General features: G+C 35.8%; 1 protein-coding gene across 2 annotated transcripts in view; it reads right to left on the reverse strand.

Annotated features, from left to right (window-relative positions):
* Ac3 (Adenylate cyclase 3) overlaps positions 1 to 20,452 on the reverse strand; it is a 976,504-nt gene that overhangs the window by 39,571 nt on the left and 916,481 nt on the right. For both annotated transcript variants that reach the window (XM_081769109.1, XM_081769108.1), the window contains one exon: positions 927 to 1,152. In XM_081769109.1, coding sequence (XP_081625235.1) covers positions 927 to 1,152 — 226 coding nt within the window. The remainder of the gene's footprint in view (positions 1 to 926; positions 1,153 to 20,452) is intronic.

Genomic DNA, 20,452 nt, shown 5'->3' on the forward strand with positions numbered 1-20,452 from the left:
TGACACGGATACGTTACGATCCACACGAGCGACAGTTTCGTGGAAGACCATCCATCCGGCCTGTGGTTACAGTCAAAGTCACTTAATTGCACAATAGCCTTGCTTGCATTATCTCGGCATTGCACTTACAAATCGCGATCCACTTTCAACTGATTGTCACACACAACTACTGTCATCGTGAAGTTCGACTAACTTCAAACTAGGTACTAGCAGCATTGTCCTCAATAGACATTACGATCATCCCGCTCTCTACGTTGACCGGAGTCTGGAATCTCAAAGGAAGATTTATTATCCCCTCTAACTATTTTTTTTAGTATCTCCCTAATCTTTCAAGTTAGACACATGAATTTCCGTACATAACATATTACTAAAAGTAAGTTAAAACTTTTCCTAGAGTTTCAGAAAATTCCGCTTCTAAGGGGTAGGAAAGGTGGCAATTTCTATAATATTTTAATTGTTTGCTTATAAAATGGCGAAAATGAGGAAATGAATGAAGTATTTAACAAGAATTTTGGAATATGGCTCTTGGGTTGAACTGGATGTTTATCATTACACTTTGATTGAATTATGTATTCTAAGAAGGGAAGGAAGTTACATTTTTCACAAAGAATAATGGCTGCATCGTTTAAAAATCAAATTTTTGAATATAATTAGCATTTGTAACGAATTGGGATTTTATAATTCTATTTTGATTCATATACGCATCGTAAGGCTGTAGTGGAAAGGGTTGAAACATTTTTTATCAACCTATTCTCCCCATGTGATCGACGGGTATTCAAGCTACAAAACAAGAAGTAAAATAAATTGCATGAAAAGAGAGACAAAATAGAAGTGTTACTGATAAAACAAGAGTATGAATACAGGAGTGATCGTCACATATGCATATGCTTTAATAGTAAATATTCCTGTTAACATTTGATTCTTACCTGAAAAGTTTGGCATGGAAGCGAAGAGAACGCCAACTTCAGCATAGCTTTGACTATAGAGCTCTTCGTGTTTCCGCTTTCGATTTCCCATGAAGTGTGCAGCAACGTGTGGCGGGAGGATGTTGTAAACGAGTGCTTCATTCCTGTGTCGCATATCGGCCGCTCGTTCCCGCTGCTCTTCTACCTCCGTTTTCCATAGAAATAGCACTCGAGACGCCTTCTCAGTCTGGAAATAAACATAACACTTAACAACACTACTGCTCATACATATAAGCCTGTTCATATTTATGTAGGTTTCAGAATGAGTTGAGAAAAAAAAAGATATTTTGATCAACAGACCATGAATTAATGTTACGGTTCCCCATTTAACATTTTCGAGAAGAAAGTAAAACCTTATTAGTTAGTCATAGTAGCTGGGAGTAAACCGTAATCATCTTCAGGTAGTACGACATTACTGGCAGATCACTTGCCGCCAACTAAGAAACCTTAATGCAGCACAGTCGTTTCCTAACTTCTTTGTCTTCACGTAACAATTTTCTATTTCAATACCATCCACTAATTGTATACTCATTCGGCTCTCCCTTAGCTTTTGCGTAGTCTATTTAATTTTTATTTTATGTTTTGAATTTTATTTCTCCTTTAAGCCTTTTCACGACCTGTTTCAATTTTTTTAATGAATTACGTTTATCAGAACTAGTTTGTATATTTACCTTGTCTAGGGATGGTACCGAGACCGAGACTAGTCTCGGTCTCGTCTCGATTTAACGAGACGAGACCGAGACCGAGACGGACCTTTATATACCGAGACGAGACCGAGACCGAGACGGACTTTTAAATACCGAGACGAGACCGAGACCGAGACAGACCTCTATAAATCGAGACGAGACCGAGACGAGACTTAGGTCAGTCTCGAAAGTCTCGGTCTCGTCTCGAATATTGATATAGATAAATACTAAAATTTCCTTCACTCAAAATTTGTTTCGTTGCTGTGTTAGATAATATGAGAACGGTTGACTGATGTACAGTGGCGTATTTAGGGGGTAGTTATCGGGCTCAAACCCCTCCCGAAATAAATTTGTGATAATTTTTTTGCATTGCACGTACAACGCAAATGTTTCTCACTCGTTCCTCAAGCCTCTCTCGAAACAAAATCCACTGCTGATGCGAATAGAATTCTCTCACTCTCTCTCTCTCTCTCTCCCTGTCTCTTTCCCTCCCTCTCTCCTCTCTCTCTCTCTCTCTCTCTCTCTCTCTCTCTCTCTCTCTCTCTATATATATATATATATATATATATATATATATATATATATATGGTCGCGGTGCCACCCAGATCCGCCCTGCATGGGTTCCCGGGGCCCAACTTGAATTTTAAATGGAAGCAAGGAGTGAGTGGTACCTCGTTCGATAGATCTTGTAAAACTAAAAAGCGTTGTGGCAAAAGATCTTTCATATCGGCACTGTATTCAAAATGGCCGCCAAGACATGTTGCTTCTATCAGATATAGTAAAACGTGCAGTACCACTAATATGAAAACGGTTGAACATAAATGAACCGAACAGAAACTCAAACAGAAAATGTCATGTGGCACATCGATTGATATTGTCGCGGAGACTCCCAGGGCCACCCTTCATGGGGGCCCAGGGCGAAACTTCAAAATTGTAAATGGAAACATGCGGTGAATGATACCTCGTTCGACATATCTTTAAAAACTAAAGAGTGCTGTTGCAAAAGATTGTTCATATGGGTCACCGTTTTCAAAATGACCACCAAGACATGGTACCTGCATCAGGTAAAACGTCCAGTATCACTAATATGAAAACACCAGAACAAATATTCGAATAGGAGACCACAGAGGGCATTTATCATTCTATAGCTCGGGAATGTTGCAACAGTCGAAAAGATTATTAGAGTGAAAGTGTCATAATGGAAAGAAACAAATCTAACTCCTAGAAAACAATCGCTCCAACCTCGCTTCGTAAGTGAGTGAAGCGCGAAGGATCAGTGAAATTGCAAATGAGAGCCTTAGTTTTTGCAAATTGTATCTACGAAACAAAGTTATTTGAAATGTGTTTTTATAGAGATAAACGTCTCTGTAATCGGATAAAGTATGTAAAATTCTTGTTAAATGGTACCTTCCATTTTGATTGCAGGCAATAGTTTGATGCAAAAATGAATCAACTGAAATGCAAAACCAATTTGTCGAACAATGCAATTTTAGAACAATGTTTACAAACATTGGTTTTGTTCAACAGTCGTCTGCATGATATTGGTTCGCTTCTTTTCCTTCTATGTCTTCTTGCATGTGTCTTGCATGTGTCTATGTCTTGATAGAATATGAGTTTCACTGAGATGTCCACAGTTACATTCCGAATAACTTTCAACGGTAATTTCAGTTGTGATCCTTAGTAACGAAACTGTACATACTGATGCAGATATGTCCCAAAAATCTTGCACGCAATGCGTTAAATTATCAGAGCCGAAGGGGCGAGTAAAATGTTGTTAAACTTGAATTTCACCTTATTTTTATTCACCTTATTTCACTTTACTTTTATTCATTATAGTACCAGTCATTTGTATACACAAGTGTTTCAGACAAACCATATATATTGCAAATAAAAAGTGAGGTTCTCATTTGATATTTTACCATTCATTCCCGCTTCACTTACTTACGGACAGAGGTCGGAAAGATCATTTTCTATCATTTCCTCTTTTGCATCATGTGAATTATACTTTAATAATCTTTTTCTCCGTTGCATTGTATTCGAGCCGTGGAATGATAAATACCCTCTGTGCTTTCCTATACGAGTTTTATTCTATTCATTTATCTCCAACTATTTACATATTAAAGGGCTAGTGGTACTGGACGTTTTATCTGATGCAGGCTCCATGTCTTGGCGGCCATTTTGAAAACGGTGAGCGAAGTGAAAAATCTTTTGCTACAACACGTTTTACTTTTTAAATATCTATGGAACGAGGTATTACTCGCCCCATGTTTCCATTTAAAATTTTAAAGTTTGACCCTGGTACCCCATGAAAGGCGGCCACGGGAGGCGCCGCGACAACACTATTCGGTGTGCCCCATGGCATTTGAGTTTTTGTTCGGTTCATTATGTTCAACCGTTTTCGAGATATCCCCGTGGAAAGATTAAAATGGGCCATCCTGTATATATATATATATAGCCGCGGACACAGTATATGATCAAGGGAGGGGCTAAACCATGGTTTGCCGCTTTACCCAGTGTAAAGAAAGTAGGATTGAAGCCCATTTTATCCAGTGCATACCTGAGCGTTAAAGGGGGCTATAGTCCCTATAGCCCTCCCCTAGGATCTGCTATATATATATATATATATATTAAAAATGCTGAAATTTTGTACCAAGTTGGGAAATTCTTCTTGATGCTCTGCAATATCACTAGATAAACAAGCAATGTTGCTAAAGCAAAATAAAGTTGTAGTTTCTCAAATTGCGCTACGTAAAGTATTACATATTTAGTTATTTAACAAAACCACAATAGCCCATACATTATTTAGTATAGGTTGGAAATCTCCAATAACTCAAATGGCATGGACGGTGCAATGCGCATGAACTGTACCTTAGCGTCAAATACTGTGATCATGGTTTAATATATTTCGAATGAATGAAGGAACAAAGTTACAAGAAACGGAAAATTTAAATGTTTCTAAAGATTTTACTTCGAAAACGCGCTGACATATCACGTCTCATCATGCAGATGCTTCCAAAAGACTTAAATGCTTATAACGCCATTTACAACAATTGTTATTTCAAATCGTTTCAGAGATACTAAACACATTGGTAGTGATTGTTATACTGCTTAATATAACGCATTTTTATTAAATTTTTATAATGATTATTGCTTTCCTGTGCTTCTATAACATTACAACAGTTTTTGATGGTTTTAATTACAACAAGTCGCAGTTACATTATTTTAAGCAGTGTTACCCACTTAAATAGCTAAATGTTATTCTAAATATGTGCAAATAACGTAGATAAACTGCAAAATATTTTAAAATTACTCGTAATTTGTTTTATGGTGCAAGAATGCTTTCAAGAGACGATGTTTTTCATAGTATTTGGGCTACTTATAATGTTAATGTTTAAATCTTCGTTTCAGCAATACATGTAAATGCAAATTGTAACTGAGATTAAATGTAACTGATACATTTTCAGTAACACTAGTTGTTCCCCTTAAGCCTTAGGCCTGGTGTACATTTTAGATTAAGATCGTGCTTAATTAAAAGTTCTAATTGCACCCTAATTACATTTCACTTGCTTTAGTTTGACCACCGACCACCTCAAACTCGATCCATACCATATAACTATATGCAATTATTCAAGAACTTACAGTTAGTAATACCCAGTGTTCACTTTTGATTTGTTTTGTTTTAGTTTAACGTCCCACAGTTATGCTAGCGCGGCTACAGGAGACGTGGAGCTAATGATTATAGTGGAATCCGAACCACTCCGGTCGTTCAACTTTACCCCTACCGGAAATCGAACTCGGGACCACGCGAACCGAAATCAAGAGTTCTAGCCGCTAGACCAAATGGAGGTCCTCACATTGTGTTGATTTAAATCATTCAGTCAGTGTTGTCAGATCTGAAGATTAAAAAGTATTGTGTCTGTACTCCGAAAGTAGCGAATTCGAACTATTTGTAGCCCAAATATATAGAAATGAATACTGATGGTGCTAATGAAATAATTTAATATGAGCTGGAAAGTGTGCTGGACGTATTGCAAGAAGAAATTATGATGGACGGACAACAACAATTCTAGACTGGATACCACGAGACGAAAACAGCCTAGGAAACCTCCGCATACAAGAAGGTGTGACGAAATCAAGAGCCACTGGAGGAGTAACTTGCAAAAGAATTGCCCATTAGATAGTTGTGGAGAGGACTTGGAAAGACCTTCATCCAGCAATGGATTGATAATGGTTGATTATGATGATGGTGATATTTTATTATATCTGGACCTCGGAGGTAGACTAAACCAAGTCATAATTTCGTAATTTTACAGAAGCGAAAAACTGGTTCCTCAACTAAGACTAAATATATAACTTTTACTAGGTAAGGTAGGGTAAAAATGGATCCAAAATTAAATGAAAATCATAGAGCGAAAAAAAGTATTTTTGACTATTCAATCCATTATGTTGCAGCAAAACTACGAAAATTAATACAAAAGAAAACTAAAAAGTTAAGAATCACTTGTTTTGGCGAGTGAGAAAAAATAGATACAGATAACTCGAATTACCTATATACTTATATAATATGTATATATTATAAAATTTCAACGTAATAAACGCAAGATTAGTTTTCTCAAATAAAGATTGCATGCACCGTTGAGAGCTCAAGAATAAGATTAATCTATGTTACGGCACTGGATATGTGCTTACGTAATGCATTACGACCTTATGAACTAGTATAAGAACAGAATGCACTTAAAATGAGACGCGAACTATGCGAAACATCGGACTTTGAATCTAACTTGTTTTGTGATCCAACTCGAGACCTCACATAGCAAAGATGAGTGTAGTAGCTCTCACCACAAGGTTCAGGACGTTCGTGTTATAAAGTGTTAAATTAACACGGAGATGTGAAACGGTAATAAAGCATTTCATCAATTTCAAACAAAATACGTATATTGTAGTAATACTTTACACGTTATATTCTGTTTTTAAAATTACAGTCAAAGCAGAATGTATTGAATAATGAGAAATTCTAAAGTCTCAATTTCGGTACGATTAAATACATTCGTGCTGCTATGTGTTGCGTTATCCGTTAGGAGGTATTGAACAATTCTGATTCGAAGGAAGGAGTTAATTTAATAGAGTTTAATTGTATAGGCAGTTCTGAGGCTATATGAGACAAAATCTATTGCTGAAAGTGAAATATGGGTTCTATTAGGGTTTTAGGGTGATATACACACTGATCATTGAACCTGGAATAAAAACATTAGCACTAGCAAATTAGCTATGAAGAGGTACACCATACCATAATTCTAAGTCGAAATGAAAGGAAAAAATAAGCGGAAACGACAGACTGTACGAGAATAATACTTTCACTATTTTAATTTCACACTATTTATTTCGAGACTTTCGAGACTTTCGAGACGAGACCGAGATTTGGTACTCGAGACCGAGACCGAGATCGAGACAAGCATCTGTCTACCGAGACGAGACCGAGACCGAGACTGTGATTTTTTACTCGAGACGAGACCGAGACCGAGACCGTTATTTATCAACCGAGACGAGACCGAGACTGTACAAAGTTTCGTCTCGTCTCGTCTCGATACCATCCCTAACCTTGTCTGTCCTTGTGTCCATCCGGGAGGCAAAAATCTCAAGAACTACTTAAGAGTCTTCATCCCGGCGAAATTAAAATACCGCTAATTTTACAGTAATTATGTGATATCTTCAAATAGATAAAAGATAATTGAAATGTGGAACAAGAGCGCCCTAGACAATATTATTTTACATGAGAAACCGTTATCACGACTCACTTATCTGCTTTGGATTTCGAGCCATTTTGAAAATCGGCATTTATTTTCGCGTTTCTAAACAGCTGAAAACGGAAAGTCACTAGGTGACTTGTGATAACGGTATCTCACGCAAAATAATATTGTCTAGGGCGCTCTTGTTCCATATTTCAATTATCTTTTATCTATTTAAAGATATCACATAATTACTGTAAAATTAGCGGTATTTTAATTTCGCCGGGATGAAGACTCTTAACGGATCACCATGAATTTTGGCCAAAATGTATAAGATTAAAAGTTAGAAATGGAATTCGTTAATGGAAGTGTTATTCAAAAAGAGAGTGGGGCCACGATGGCTCAGTGGTAGAGCGCTTACCTCTGGTGCATGGGGTCTCTGGTTCGATCACCGCCCAATAAGTTTGTGGTGGACAACATTGTCTCCGTGGGTTTTCTCGGGGTACTCCCGTTTCCCCCCACATTCTCATTCCACCAATTATTCCATCATCATTCTCTTGCCTTAATGATCCGTCTCCCTTAGCCTAATAGGCATAATTGTGAGACGTTAAATTGGAAAATTTCATTTTCAAAAAAGAAATAGATAAAAATCAACCATTTTAAGTTTTAACGTTTTTCACTGTAGAGCAAAAACAATAATAAACAGCGAGAAATTGTTTTTTTGCAATTGATTAATCTTAAGGATAAGCGTAAGTTTCCGAAAAGTAAGCTCAGGTCTTGTATTTGTATGAAAGCTTATTGAGACTCTTTCTTAAGAGATGGAATAAAATGTCGAGGAGAATATGGTCTCTTTGTCGTCAATTGTACTGCCGCTCTTCAGCAATAGGTCTGCAATCCGTAGTACACTCTGTTCTTGCGACCCTAATATATATCAAAGAGAGACGTGAAATTTTCGAGGGAATTCATCAGAGCTTTAACTACATGTGAAATCGAAACTTTACCATTCTGTCAGGAAGCAAAAATAATGAAACATTATGTTCTGTTATAAAAATAGCTCGCTTTGGTAATAAATTATGAAAATAGATCTATCGCATTTAGCGATCCAACTTTTCAAAAACTGCATCTTTTTAAGATTATGTGTACAACGATAAATAATATATCCACTGGTTCTTTATAAAATATTATTTTACTATTGAACCTTTAAAATGACGAACTCATCTACCATAATCTTTCCATTTTATTTTTATATCTTGTTTATATATAGTTGTCTTGCCAACCACGTATTAACAATCTCATTATTTAAAACACTTGAATATCTTTTTACATTAACATTATAATTAACATATCTTTTCTTTTTCTTCTTCTAATAGTACAAACAACCAGCCAGCCTAGTACATATTTAAAATATTTTATAACCCAGAATTACAAGACAGTACAGATTTACAATACGAGTATACAACGTACCGTTGTATGTGTAGCAAATTACGATACGATATATAAAAAGTGCTCAAAAGATCTTCAGAAATATGTAACTTTCAAGTGAGAGGTATACCTCAACGAAATAAAATTTGTTTCAAGGAGAACGTTGAAACTTTATGTTTGACGTGTTGGATTCATCACTAGACCTGAAGCTGAGCACCAGTCAATCCCAAGACTCTTACTACTATCTTTTGAATTCAAGAATTACATTTTGACGGCTATCTTCCAGATTGTTGCGAATTACATCACTTATCTTATGTTTGAGGCAACTCAGCCTATCAGACTTAAGAGGCTTCTGTGTATACGCCTGCATTTGATGTGGTCCCACTGCTAGTAATCGCATGCTCTAAAGTCTGAAGGCAATATTGGCTAAAGTGTAGCTCTTTTTCAGCTAATCCATCTGCTTTCAAAGTGATCAATAAGGAACTGTCCAACTTCAAGGGTAAAGCAAGGGGGAAGGGGCCCTGTCTCGCTGAAAGTGGACACTATTAATGATCATTAAGATTCGGAGAAAGGAATGTATGTAGATGTTGAGGTAGGTGGGCCATTCATAGTGTTCTTCGTGAAGACAAAGGACAAATGAGATAGTACATTGAAATAGAACACCACACACACACAGTGACCTCGGGACCATTTCCGGTTAGGGGTTTTGAACTCGTTTGAGTTGCCAACTCCCAAATTTGACAATTATATCGATTCATTTCTTGAGATACATGAAGCGTGGTAGTCTTATCTGGGAAGATAATGAGAGACATTAAGTACATTATCATAATCATATCATTAATTCAGAAAGTTCCTCCCCACGTCGCACTCTTCTTCTATCATCACACTCTGCACAAACATCAACCTGGTTTTGCTTTTATTTTCTTACTTACGATAGTATGCTACATAGACTCCGCTACTTCCACAGCCAAAAAACCGTTATTAAAATTATTTAACTGAGCTCTCTCGATGCACTGCATTCACCAGTATCACCACGTTTTCGCTTATTCTGGATGCCCCACTACGTGGCAAATCTACTACGTTTCCATTCCCTTGAACTTGTACCATCTCTGGAAGCTTGTTTCCAATTGATGCGGTTTTTCAAAACGTTGTTTGGAATACTTTCCGCATTAAAATATGAAATTTTTAACTCGCCATGCACTGTCTTTTCCTGAATCGATGCCATCTTAGAAAACTTGATCCCCTGTACATACGTAATGTCCTTACTCAATAGTTGGACAGAGTATTTTAGTTTCCTCTAAGAAACAAACCTTATTTTCTTGGAGTGTTCCTCCAGCATTTAATGTTACAGGATTTTTGATTCATATAGCGGTTTTAAGAAGGAAACCGTTGTGTGTGTGTGTTCTATTCTCTTTCTCATAGCGTTTGTTTTATCTTACAATAATATGTAGTTAAGTCTTCAGACCGTACCTTTGAACTAAATAGACTACATAATTTACTAGTTTGCATTGACCTTCTACCTTTAGCAAATGAGGAAAACTTCTCGAGAGATTTTGGAACCAGTTTACTGATCAATTTATGTTTCTGACGGCACAGGTAATATACCTTATAGAACTTTGCACAGCTTAAAAGCAGAAAACGCACAAAGAGAGAAAAGCCACAAGCATGTTTCTTTAGCCTCTTATCAACAGTTGACTACACTCGCTTCTGCAGAGAAGCTTGCCTTCCAGGAAGAAAAGATAAATCGATTTTGATCTTTGATGTTTAACAACATTTCTGGTTAACTGAAGCAAAACTATTTTATCATTGGTTAGGAACAGTTTGAATATAAGCAACAAACTCGTGTGTACACTTCTGTTCACAGAAACCTAGACTGCTTTCCAGGGACTAAATCCAAAATGTTGAATTAAGATCCTTACGTTCCTTGGGTTTGGTTACAAAGGAAATGGAGCAACATGCGTATTCGTTAATAAAAATAGACCATCTGGGCATTGCTGTCAAGTAAATATGTAGGTGGCATGGAAAAATAATCATAAAATATGTCAAAAAACGAGAACAGTCTAAAACTGGCATACTGCGTGATGCCAGATTCAAGGCTGCAGAGGGTACACTATCAACAGAACATTAACAGAACAAACTGAGGAAAATCAGTAGAAGAAAATAAATGATAATTAAATTATATCAATACTAGCAGAAATGTCAGTTTTCAGCATGGCAAGAATAATCTGTAATAAACATGAAACTGGAAATTTGAAACTTGTAAAAATTGTCCCCTTTCCCCCCTCCTTAAGATTCGAGATTCTTGAAAACATGATTCACATGGTTTTAACAAACATTTTGTTTATGAAAGAGCATACACCCGACTTAAACAAATCCTTATTTTGGGTATTTTCTGATTAAAGAAAGAGAAGTTTCAATAATTTTTAAGTTTTGCCCTTTCTTTTAGGAGTAGAGTTCAAGAAACGCTTAAACATGTATTCCTTTACTTTTAATTATGAGTTTATACACCGAATTTCACACCTTTACCTTGGGGAAATCTTCTGATTGGCCATTTTTTGAACAAATCCGATCCGGTCTGATTTTTCGTTTAGTGTCCCTTTCAGAAGCGAAGCTATATGAAACTTGGACCTACAGCTTAATGTGGGATCCGAGGTACACGAGCTCCTGTCGGAAATCGAATTTGGGTCCTCCCACACCGAAGAAGCGCACACTAACCGTTTAGCCACGAGTGAGCTCTTTCTGACTAAATAAAGGACAATTTGGATATTATAGAAATGATCACCCTTAGTGGCATTTTAGGAAACACTTATTTCATTATTTTTAATCTAGAGTTAATTTATCGAACTTCATATCTGCAACTTAAACGTATTCCTTACTCCAGTACTTCCAGAAAATAAGAAAACATAAAAGGAAATTTGTATACAGAAATGACATCACTAGGAACAGAATTTTTTAGATGCTACAACATATTTCATCATTTTTAACTGAGATATGCCAAATTTCACATTTCAATCTGAAGCAAATTTTTGCATTAGACGCTTCTAATATAAATGAAACAGAGTTTGTCTGTCTGTCTGTGTGCGGCCTGGGGACCAGACGAATGGACCGAGAGTTACGAAATTTCGGTCATGTGTTCCTTGGTCCAGGCCCCAGACCAAGACGAAGCGTTTTGTTCAAAATTCGAACCAAGGGGTCTCAGGGAGGGCGTTTACCGGGACATGTAAAAGTAGTAGAAAGTGACCGATATTAGTGTCGATTTCAAAGTTTTTGAGGACGGCGAGATCAATGGTAAAACTCCGATTGCATTAACTTCCAAATTCACCCCATTTAGCTGCGGGCCGGAGATCACCGCGGGAGAGATACCGAGACATGTAAAAATAATCCAAAATGTCCGATATTAATGTCAAATTCATAATCTTCGCGGTCGCTTAGATCAATGGTGACACTTCCATTAGCGATGACTTTCAAATTCAGCTACCATTGTATGTGGGCCGGGGGTCACCTGCAGGGGGATTACCGAGACATGTAAAAATAATCCAAAATGACTGATATTAGTGTCAAATCCATAGTTTTCGCGGTCGCTAAGCTGAATGGTGATCTTGGCCTTGACATCCTTGACTCCCACAGGCCTTGACATCCAAATACAGCCCCTATCAGCTGAGGGACAGAGGCGTTTTTTTGAAGATTTGAACGGAGGGAGGTCTCAAGTGGCGTTTACCGGGAAATGTAAAAGTAGTAGAAAATGATCGGTATATTTTTTCTTTCGTTGTTCAGTTTGTTTACATAGATATTTTATCTGACCCATGCGAAGAATGGGTATTTCAAGTAGTTCTGAGAGAAGAAAGATAAATTTGAATATTATAGAAACGATACCCTTTCCCCTTTAAAAGTGAACTTTTTAAAAACGCTGAATATGTCTTTTTATAAATGTTAATGAAGTGTATACGGCGAGTTTCCTTCTCTAAATTCACGAATTCATGAGATATTCAATTCTTGGCAAATCTTTTTTATCCCTAAAGTTTCGTTAGGATATATGTATTTCAATAAATTCTCCTTATTATATCTCTTGATTTCGTGACAAAAGTAATATTCTACCCAAATTTCACCTTTCTACCTATTATTGTGTACCACAATGTGTAATCAAACAAAATATTTAATTGAATTTTAAAATGTGTATAAAATAGGCAATGTATAAAGTGGAGGCAGTTTGAATATTCTTTAGGATTCATAATGAAAATTTAAAGTGCTTTGACTTCTAGAATACAAATGACCGGCTATGACTTATAAAACTAGGAAGACGCAGAAAAAAATGTATAAGAATGTTAGCATGACAGAAAATTCATATAAATACTACCGGATTCTCTTCCGAGTATAAAAAGTTCTATTTTACGTAAAAACTGTGCGAGTCAGTTTATTCATCATTACTTTTCTGCTCCGTGATTCTGTCCATCAGAGGTTCTGCTTATCACCGTTACCAAAAATAAGTAATTATACATTGTTTTCTCTAATCTTTAAGTCATACCAGTCCATACCATGCTCTGTAATTATTCAAATACTCAACATCAAATCATTCAATTCTTATTCTAAATTATTTCTGTGTTATCGAATTTTATCTTTGAATTTCTATTCCCATGTTTATATTCAATTCTGAGATACGTTTTCTACGCCCCCGAAACTTGCATTAATTTAAATTACTTCTTGGAAAAACTGGGTGGATGTTAAGGCCATTAAATAATTTCATGTATAAGAATGGTTTGGGGTTCGCAACGCAAACAAAAGGTCTCCGTTCAACATGCCTTCGGAAGTTTTTAACTGCCTTTTACGTCACAAAATCGGTCACGTTTAAGGTAGATTGCAAACCTATTTTAGGTTTTAGCATGGTGGAGTGCGCGGTCAAACACTATAGTATGGCTTGATCGATGATAGTCACTTTTACTCTTTATATATAATAACAGATTGTGACCAATGTGTACGTCGTGGTTTGGATTGATTTCTTAGTTTTATGTCTTGCTCCTTTTTACTTTTTATTTTTCAGCTATCTCACGACGACTATGATCGACGCCCATGCCTACAATTTCGACATGCGGTGGCTGGAAACACAACAGACGAAAATGTAGACAACGTAAAGATATCTGTTAAGCTACAAATATAATAGAATTAAATATTGACTGTACAACAAATGATAAAATCACTTTTGAATAGTAAGAATATAATATTACTTAATAAACGTAAACATTACATATATTCAAGCTTAAAATATAACTAGATTTAACTTTTTACTGAGTATTAATATTAAGGTGGCGTGGCTTGAATAAAAGACAACTTACGTATTTTTTCGGCTAGCCTACGAATTACTTCATCGATGTCCTGGGTTTAATTACCGATGCTGCTCCTGTAATTAATGTTTTAGGTTTGAGTCCCGACTGCTGCTTCCTCGAATATCCCAAACTGATGTTACAATTTAATTCCTTGTTTATGAGATTGTCAATGACACTTTATTATACGAGTTTACTTATGTAAAGATTACTGCGAAAAATACGAATTATTTTTTTTTTTTACATATACAAAACTTTACCAATTTTGACTTGACACTTGATGTATTAAAAGAGAATGTTTCTATGCGCGTAACCATATAGCAGTGCTATAATTGTAGGCAGCATGAACGCTGCTCTTGTGAAAAGCGCGCAATACGCGAACAAACGACGACACGAGGACTATTGTCAAGTAGCTGCAGAAAAACTGCTTGCTTTGTTTAGTTTGCTATTGTGTATATGTTCTCGGGGCTGGAGCTTCCCGGTGATGACGTATAATACCAAGTTCACACTCTTTGGCTGAAGAAGTGCGGACATTTTAAATAATCGAATTAGCGTTGGGCAATGACAAGAAGTAAAATGTTTTGCAACTTTTCCGTTTTTCCGGACTCAGAAAGCGTTCACAAAGGGAGTCATTGTTTCTGGATTGTATGTTTATATTTAGCTACAAAATTTAACTGAGGCTTACCAACGCAGATGAAAAGGCATACCAAAGTGATGAGAAAAGAGTTTCTAGAACATTGGAGATATACGAGGCTTGGTCAATAAAGTTTAGAATAAATTTATTTTTCCAAAGTCTTTTTTAAATTTCAAAAAATGAGCTTTAGGACGGTGACAAGATTATGATTATGCTTTAATTACACTATGGACAAAGTTATTTACGAGTGTTATCATTATATGCAAAGTTGGTAGAAAACTACAATTATAGAATATCAAAATGTTTGTTTGCAAACAGAGTTCCTTAAATAACAAAATTAAAAATTTGAAACTTCAATTCTATACGACTTATCGAGTAAAATGTATCTACATGTACGTTAATCGATTGTAATTACAATATTATCTAGATATCTTCTTATAGAAAGATTGAAACAAATTGCAACGAGCAAATGAGTGACTGTATATTGCATAATGCGAAATATCTCAATAGCTAAAGGTACCCAAATATCATGCGAATAATATATAAGACATCTAACATGGGAGCACCATGAAATATAGCGTGCTACACAGAGTTGTAATACGGGGTGCCTGACAAAAAGGTTCTTTGAGTTGAGCGAAAAATTGTGAGAGGATAATACTGTATAAAACAATATTTTAGATGAGTTAATAATAATCGAAACTGACTTGACATGAACCTTCAGGTTGCTTACGTCATAAAGTACGTTCATTAATTGTTATAACTGTTGAATATTGGACAGTGGGGGATCGGAGTTGGAAACAAATGACTAGTATTTTAATGCCATGTATATTGACTAATAGAAAAGAATGAAATGCATTTACTTGTAGTTATCTTGAATTTCAAAATTGCAGTGGGCAGTTATATATATATATATATATATATATATATATATATATATATATATATATATATATATATATATATATATATATATATATATATATATTGAGGAGTTTGGGGGCAAAATGGCGTGTGATAAACAGCACTGTCTCGAACTCTAGTTCGATACAACATTATATTTTTTACAAGTGTTATTTTTAGTTCATTTTATGTTTGTTACGAACTTTAACGAGTGTGGACATTTCTAGTGACACTAATTTCCAATATCACAAAAAGTTAGCTATATGACAAACGGATAAACACGGGCGACTTCGGGCTTTATCCCTGCGCCATTTTGATTGCAACTTCGGTTGCGATCATGACAATTAAATGTATAATAATTTTGTTTTAAAACAATTTCTTACTAATTAGCAATTATAGAGAAAGAGTCGACATGGCTTATGGCTGCGACATTCCTATTATAAAATCACCACTGTGGTTATAGAACAAGAACTAGAACAGTTATATTTATGTTACGGTATATTGTGATTTTCAGTTATTCGTCAGTGTAATGATATCATGCCCACGTTATTAATTGAGTAAATAAGAGTTCATGGTAATTGCATGTAGTAATTTTACTCCTTCCATTTGGTACCTGATCATTGTAACTAGCTGTCCAATCTTTTATAAATCCTTTTACCTTTTATCATTTGGCGACGAGGTATTAAGAACCCACGAGCAAGCACACCTAAGATGGATTGTAAGTTTCAGGAATCAGAAAAATTGGTAGTACCGCAAACAAGTTGCTTAGCGGAGTCATATTAAGGATTAGATCCGAAATACAGAAGCGAGATACCCTTATGAATTATTTAGTTAAGGATGTGTGTTTCTCAAGAGAACTATTTTGCAGCGAAAAGGACAAACCTATGAGTGTTTCCAATGTTATCAGAAGTCGTAGATCTCAGCAAATATTATCTCCTCAATCATGGCGATGATATATGTCCTGCAGTAAATAATTTTGTTTAGATGTTAATTGCCATGACATTTCGAACATGTTTGTCCCTTTTTTTCTAAGAAAACACCTGAGGTAAATAAATCTACTTCGGTATGTCAAAGGTAAATCACAGACAGAATCAACCGAAAGAGGCATCAACTAAACCAGAGAAACAACGCTGTTTAGTATTCAGGAATGATAAGAAACCACAAGTACCGCACTTCCCCATCAGCTCGATTTCAACTACAACTACAGATGACGTGCATCCAAAACGTCTACCGCTATAGGAAGTGCGGTAATACGAAAATGAGATACTAAAGTTCACAAAATTCAACTCTCGACTATGAAAAAGGTTAAAAGGTACACAAGCGGAAGAAAGAAGTTCACAGAAAGAAGAAAATCGCATCAAAAACATCAATTAGAGATGGAAGAACACCACCAAAATATGGCAGTCAACTCCACTCGAACTTCACAGAAACATGAACAAGAGATTTATGTAGCCTATTCTTTTCCCGATGTTAATTTCTTTAGAGAGAAAGAAGATACAATTCGAAGTGAAATTTAGAATAAAATAATGGAAAATTATTAAAAATATGTATTTATTACAAAATGTCCAAAATATTTATTTCCGTAATTTTTGTCAGAAAATATGTATTTTTATGTGAAATAAAACTTGTAATTTACACTTTTAGACTTTTAATTGGGATAATAAACGTTGTTTTGGGCTTGTACGTGTTTGAAAAAAAAAATGTTTTTACAAACAAATCCGGGCCTTAGTGATAATAAAAATACATTCTACATCCAAACGCCTTTTTCATATGTCCACCGTCTGCACAGGCCGGTAGCCAGCCAAAAAATGTAGGGGGGGCCCGGCTGAAGTTAGGTGAGGCCCGACCCAAAAATATTATAGTTCATCATCATATTATAGTTCATTTGCAAGCCTACCGTGAAAATTTTAGGGGGGCCCGCAAAAATTTAGGGGGGCTGGCCCCCCTAGACCACCCTGGACACGGGCCTGCGTCTGCACCAAGAGCATTCTGTTAACAGTCTGTATACACTGCCGATTCATGGAGTGAGGTCCACCCGTAACTGGTGTGGAATACGGACGGCGAATTACTGATTGTGGTTTAAGGGGAAATTCTACAGTATATGGATAGAAGGCAGTTAGGAGACTACTTTTTTCTTTCAGTGTAGTGTTCATGGCCTCACCAACTGAATTCAATATAGTTTCACTCAAAGACTACAATATAAAGACCGCAAACTCAGCGAAAAACTGGAAACTTGGTGATAGTAGCACCTCTAACACGCGATGACGGAACTAACCAGTCGATCTTACGTCACCTACATGGAAATTTTGAAGGCAACTATTACTCTTTCGCTCCTTTAGTTGCATTTGGGGAAGAGCTTTTTCTTTTGACGTACTTCGAGGACCTTAGATATTTTCAAAGCGAACTCTTTAAAAGGAAGAAAAATCTGTTAATATAAAAAAAGCTGGAAAGGAACGTCCACTCCAGAGACAGTCCAAGAAAAAAGTGAACATTAGGTTATCTGATCTTCCTGCACTACATCTAACACTAAGATGCGAAGCAAACGAAACCAACCGCCGGTTACTATCACAACCCATGACGTCAAGTTCGAAGACCGATGGCCGCGCTATCCACACACGATTACGCTGATCCGGCCAACCGAGAGCGTTGATTGGTTCTTTCGCTGTGCAGAAGATACAAACTAATTTCAATAGCACATAAAGGAAGTTGCTCGTCTGTATGTATTTTAGTGTGGTTTCACTCAAATACAGGATTTGTCAAATTAACTCTTTAAAACAGAATACGTTATTAAGGTACACAATACCACAAAAATTGTAAACCTGTTGTCTTCATTTAGTGACATATTCTGTTTTAAAGAGTATAAACAATAATTTGAGACACTATGTGTAGAAAGTGTGATATTAAAATCAACACTACACTCCAAATCAGTGATCGCCAAACCATTGATCGCAAGCTACTAATAGCTCGTAGACACATTTTCGGTAGATCGCGTTAACGTTTCAGTTGGTTAACTTTGATTCCTTCACTGAGCTGACGCTAACAACTGGGAGCGCTGACGATGGCGACAACAACTGCTTGTTTGTTTCGGTTGGTAGCTCGCAGTAGGATTTAAAAACGATATGGTAGCTCAGAAGCTTCATAAGTTTGGCGACCACTGCTCAAAATGCTTTTTTTAAAGAAAAATATGGACACGGATTCACTGGTGTATTAGAAAAAAAGAAATTTGTTGTATAAGTAGTATGAAATCAAGAAGCAAACATACTGTGCTTTAGTGCAAATCTTATGACCAAAATTTAGAAATCTGATAGAAAGAGCAAGCATTCTCCTAATTCTAGTAGCTCGTACGATTAGGCTAGTATCAAACATTTTGTTCGCCTATCAGGGATCAAATCAGAGACCACGCGTATCGAAGTATGTGCGCTAATCACTCGGATGTAACAAATAACTTACCTATACTACATATTTCCAATCTTTATATTAAACGTTATATTTTATTCATATATTCAAGAAATTATTTTACAATATGAGTGAGAACATTTCTGGTTTCGTTATACTCAAGGCCTCCTATCCTGGGGACTCGGGCTCCCCAAAGTTCATGTGGGCCCCAGTATTGTGTTTATGAGTATACAATATTTGGCATAATTTGAATTCAGTTTGTCTTAGAATCCTCATAGATGCCTTCTGCATCTGAATGCCCCCTCCCCCTCCAAGTTACAGAGAAATCGGCGCCCTTGGTTATACTTTATGTTTATTTCATTACGAATTTCACTGCAAACTATTATTTAAAGTTCCCAGCCTCTTGTATTAATTGCTGTACGTATAAACTTGGAAATAAAATTATCTTTACTATTATTATTATTATTATTTAGAAAAAGAGAACTCTCAAGGGAAATTTTGTGCTGTTAGTGGCATGAACAGATTCTGTAGTTCCAGCAAGGCAGCTGGCACACTTTAAACATCATCATACCCAGCATAGAAACTTCTCTCTCTCTCTCTTTCCACTACCACAAACACACACGAAAAGGATTTGAAAACGCTTTAGCCAAAGAGTGACGGACAAATTGTGCTTGCATAATTGAAAAGCAGATTGCAGCACTGTTTTTGAGAGGCAGAGATTTTCTCAGCAAATAACAGACGTTCGTTGTATTTATCTCGGGCTTCCTTTTGAACCGCAAATCAAATGATTAAATGGCAGAACCTTTTTCTATTATTAAACGTGGCGGTTGTTGAGATAACCAAAAGCAAATAATGTGTAGGTTTTTTTAAAAAAAAAAAAAAGTTTTTCTATTTGTACAAAAAAAAGAAGAAGAAGAGAGAAGGAAAAAGCAGGATTTTAGCTGTGATTAAAGCTTTTACAAAATGTAGTCTATAGAAATGATCATTCCGCTTCATTTTACAAGGTTCTGACATAAAATCTTTTATTGCTCACACCAATGTTACTTACGTATTGTGTAATAAAATATTATTCTGGTAGTTGCCAACGTAAAATATTCTATTACGCGTAGTTACTAACGATAATGTTACAAACTGGGATGTGTTAGAAAATCTTGCAAAATATTATCCCTTTTTTATTTGAGAGCAAATAATTGTATTATTGTTATATTATTATTATTATTATTATTATTATTATTATTATTATTATTATTATTATTATTATTATTATTATTATTATTATTATTATTATTATTATGTTTTAACAAATATGAATAGCAGAAATAGTGTCAGAAAAAAAAGAGGAGCTCTAGTTAGTCTTAAAAATTATTTACTTCATTCATCTCACTGCAGTAATCAATTAATCGTAATT

The sequence above is a fragment of the Thermobia domestica genome, chromosome 8 (genome assembly GCF_964235325.1).
Source record: "Thermobia domestica chromosome 8, izTheDome1.hap1.1, whole genome shotgun sequence".
NCBI lineage: Eukaryota > Metazoa > Arthropoda > Insecta > Zygentoma > Lepismatidae > Thermobia > Thermobia domestica.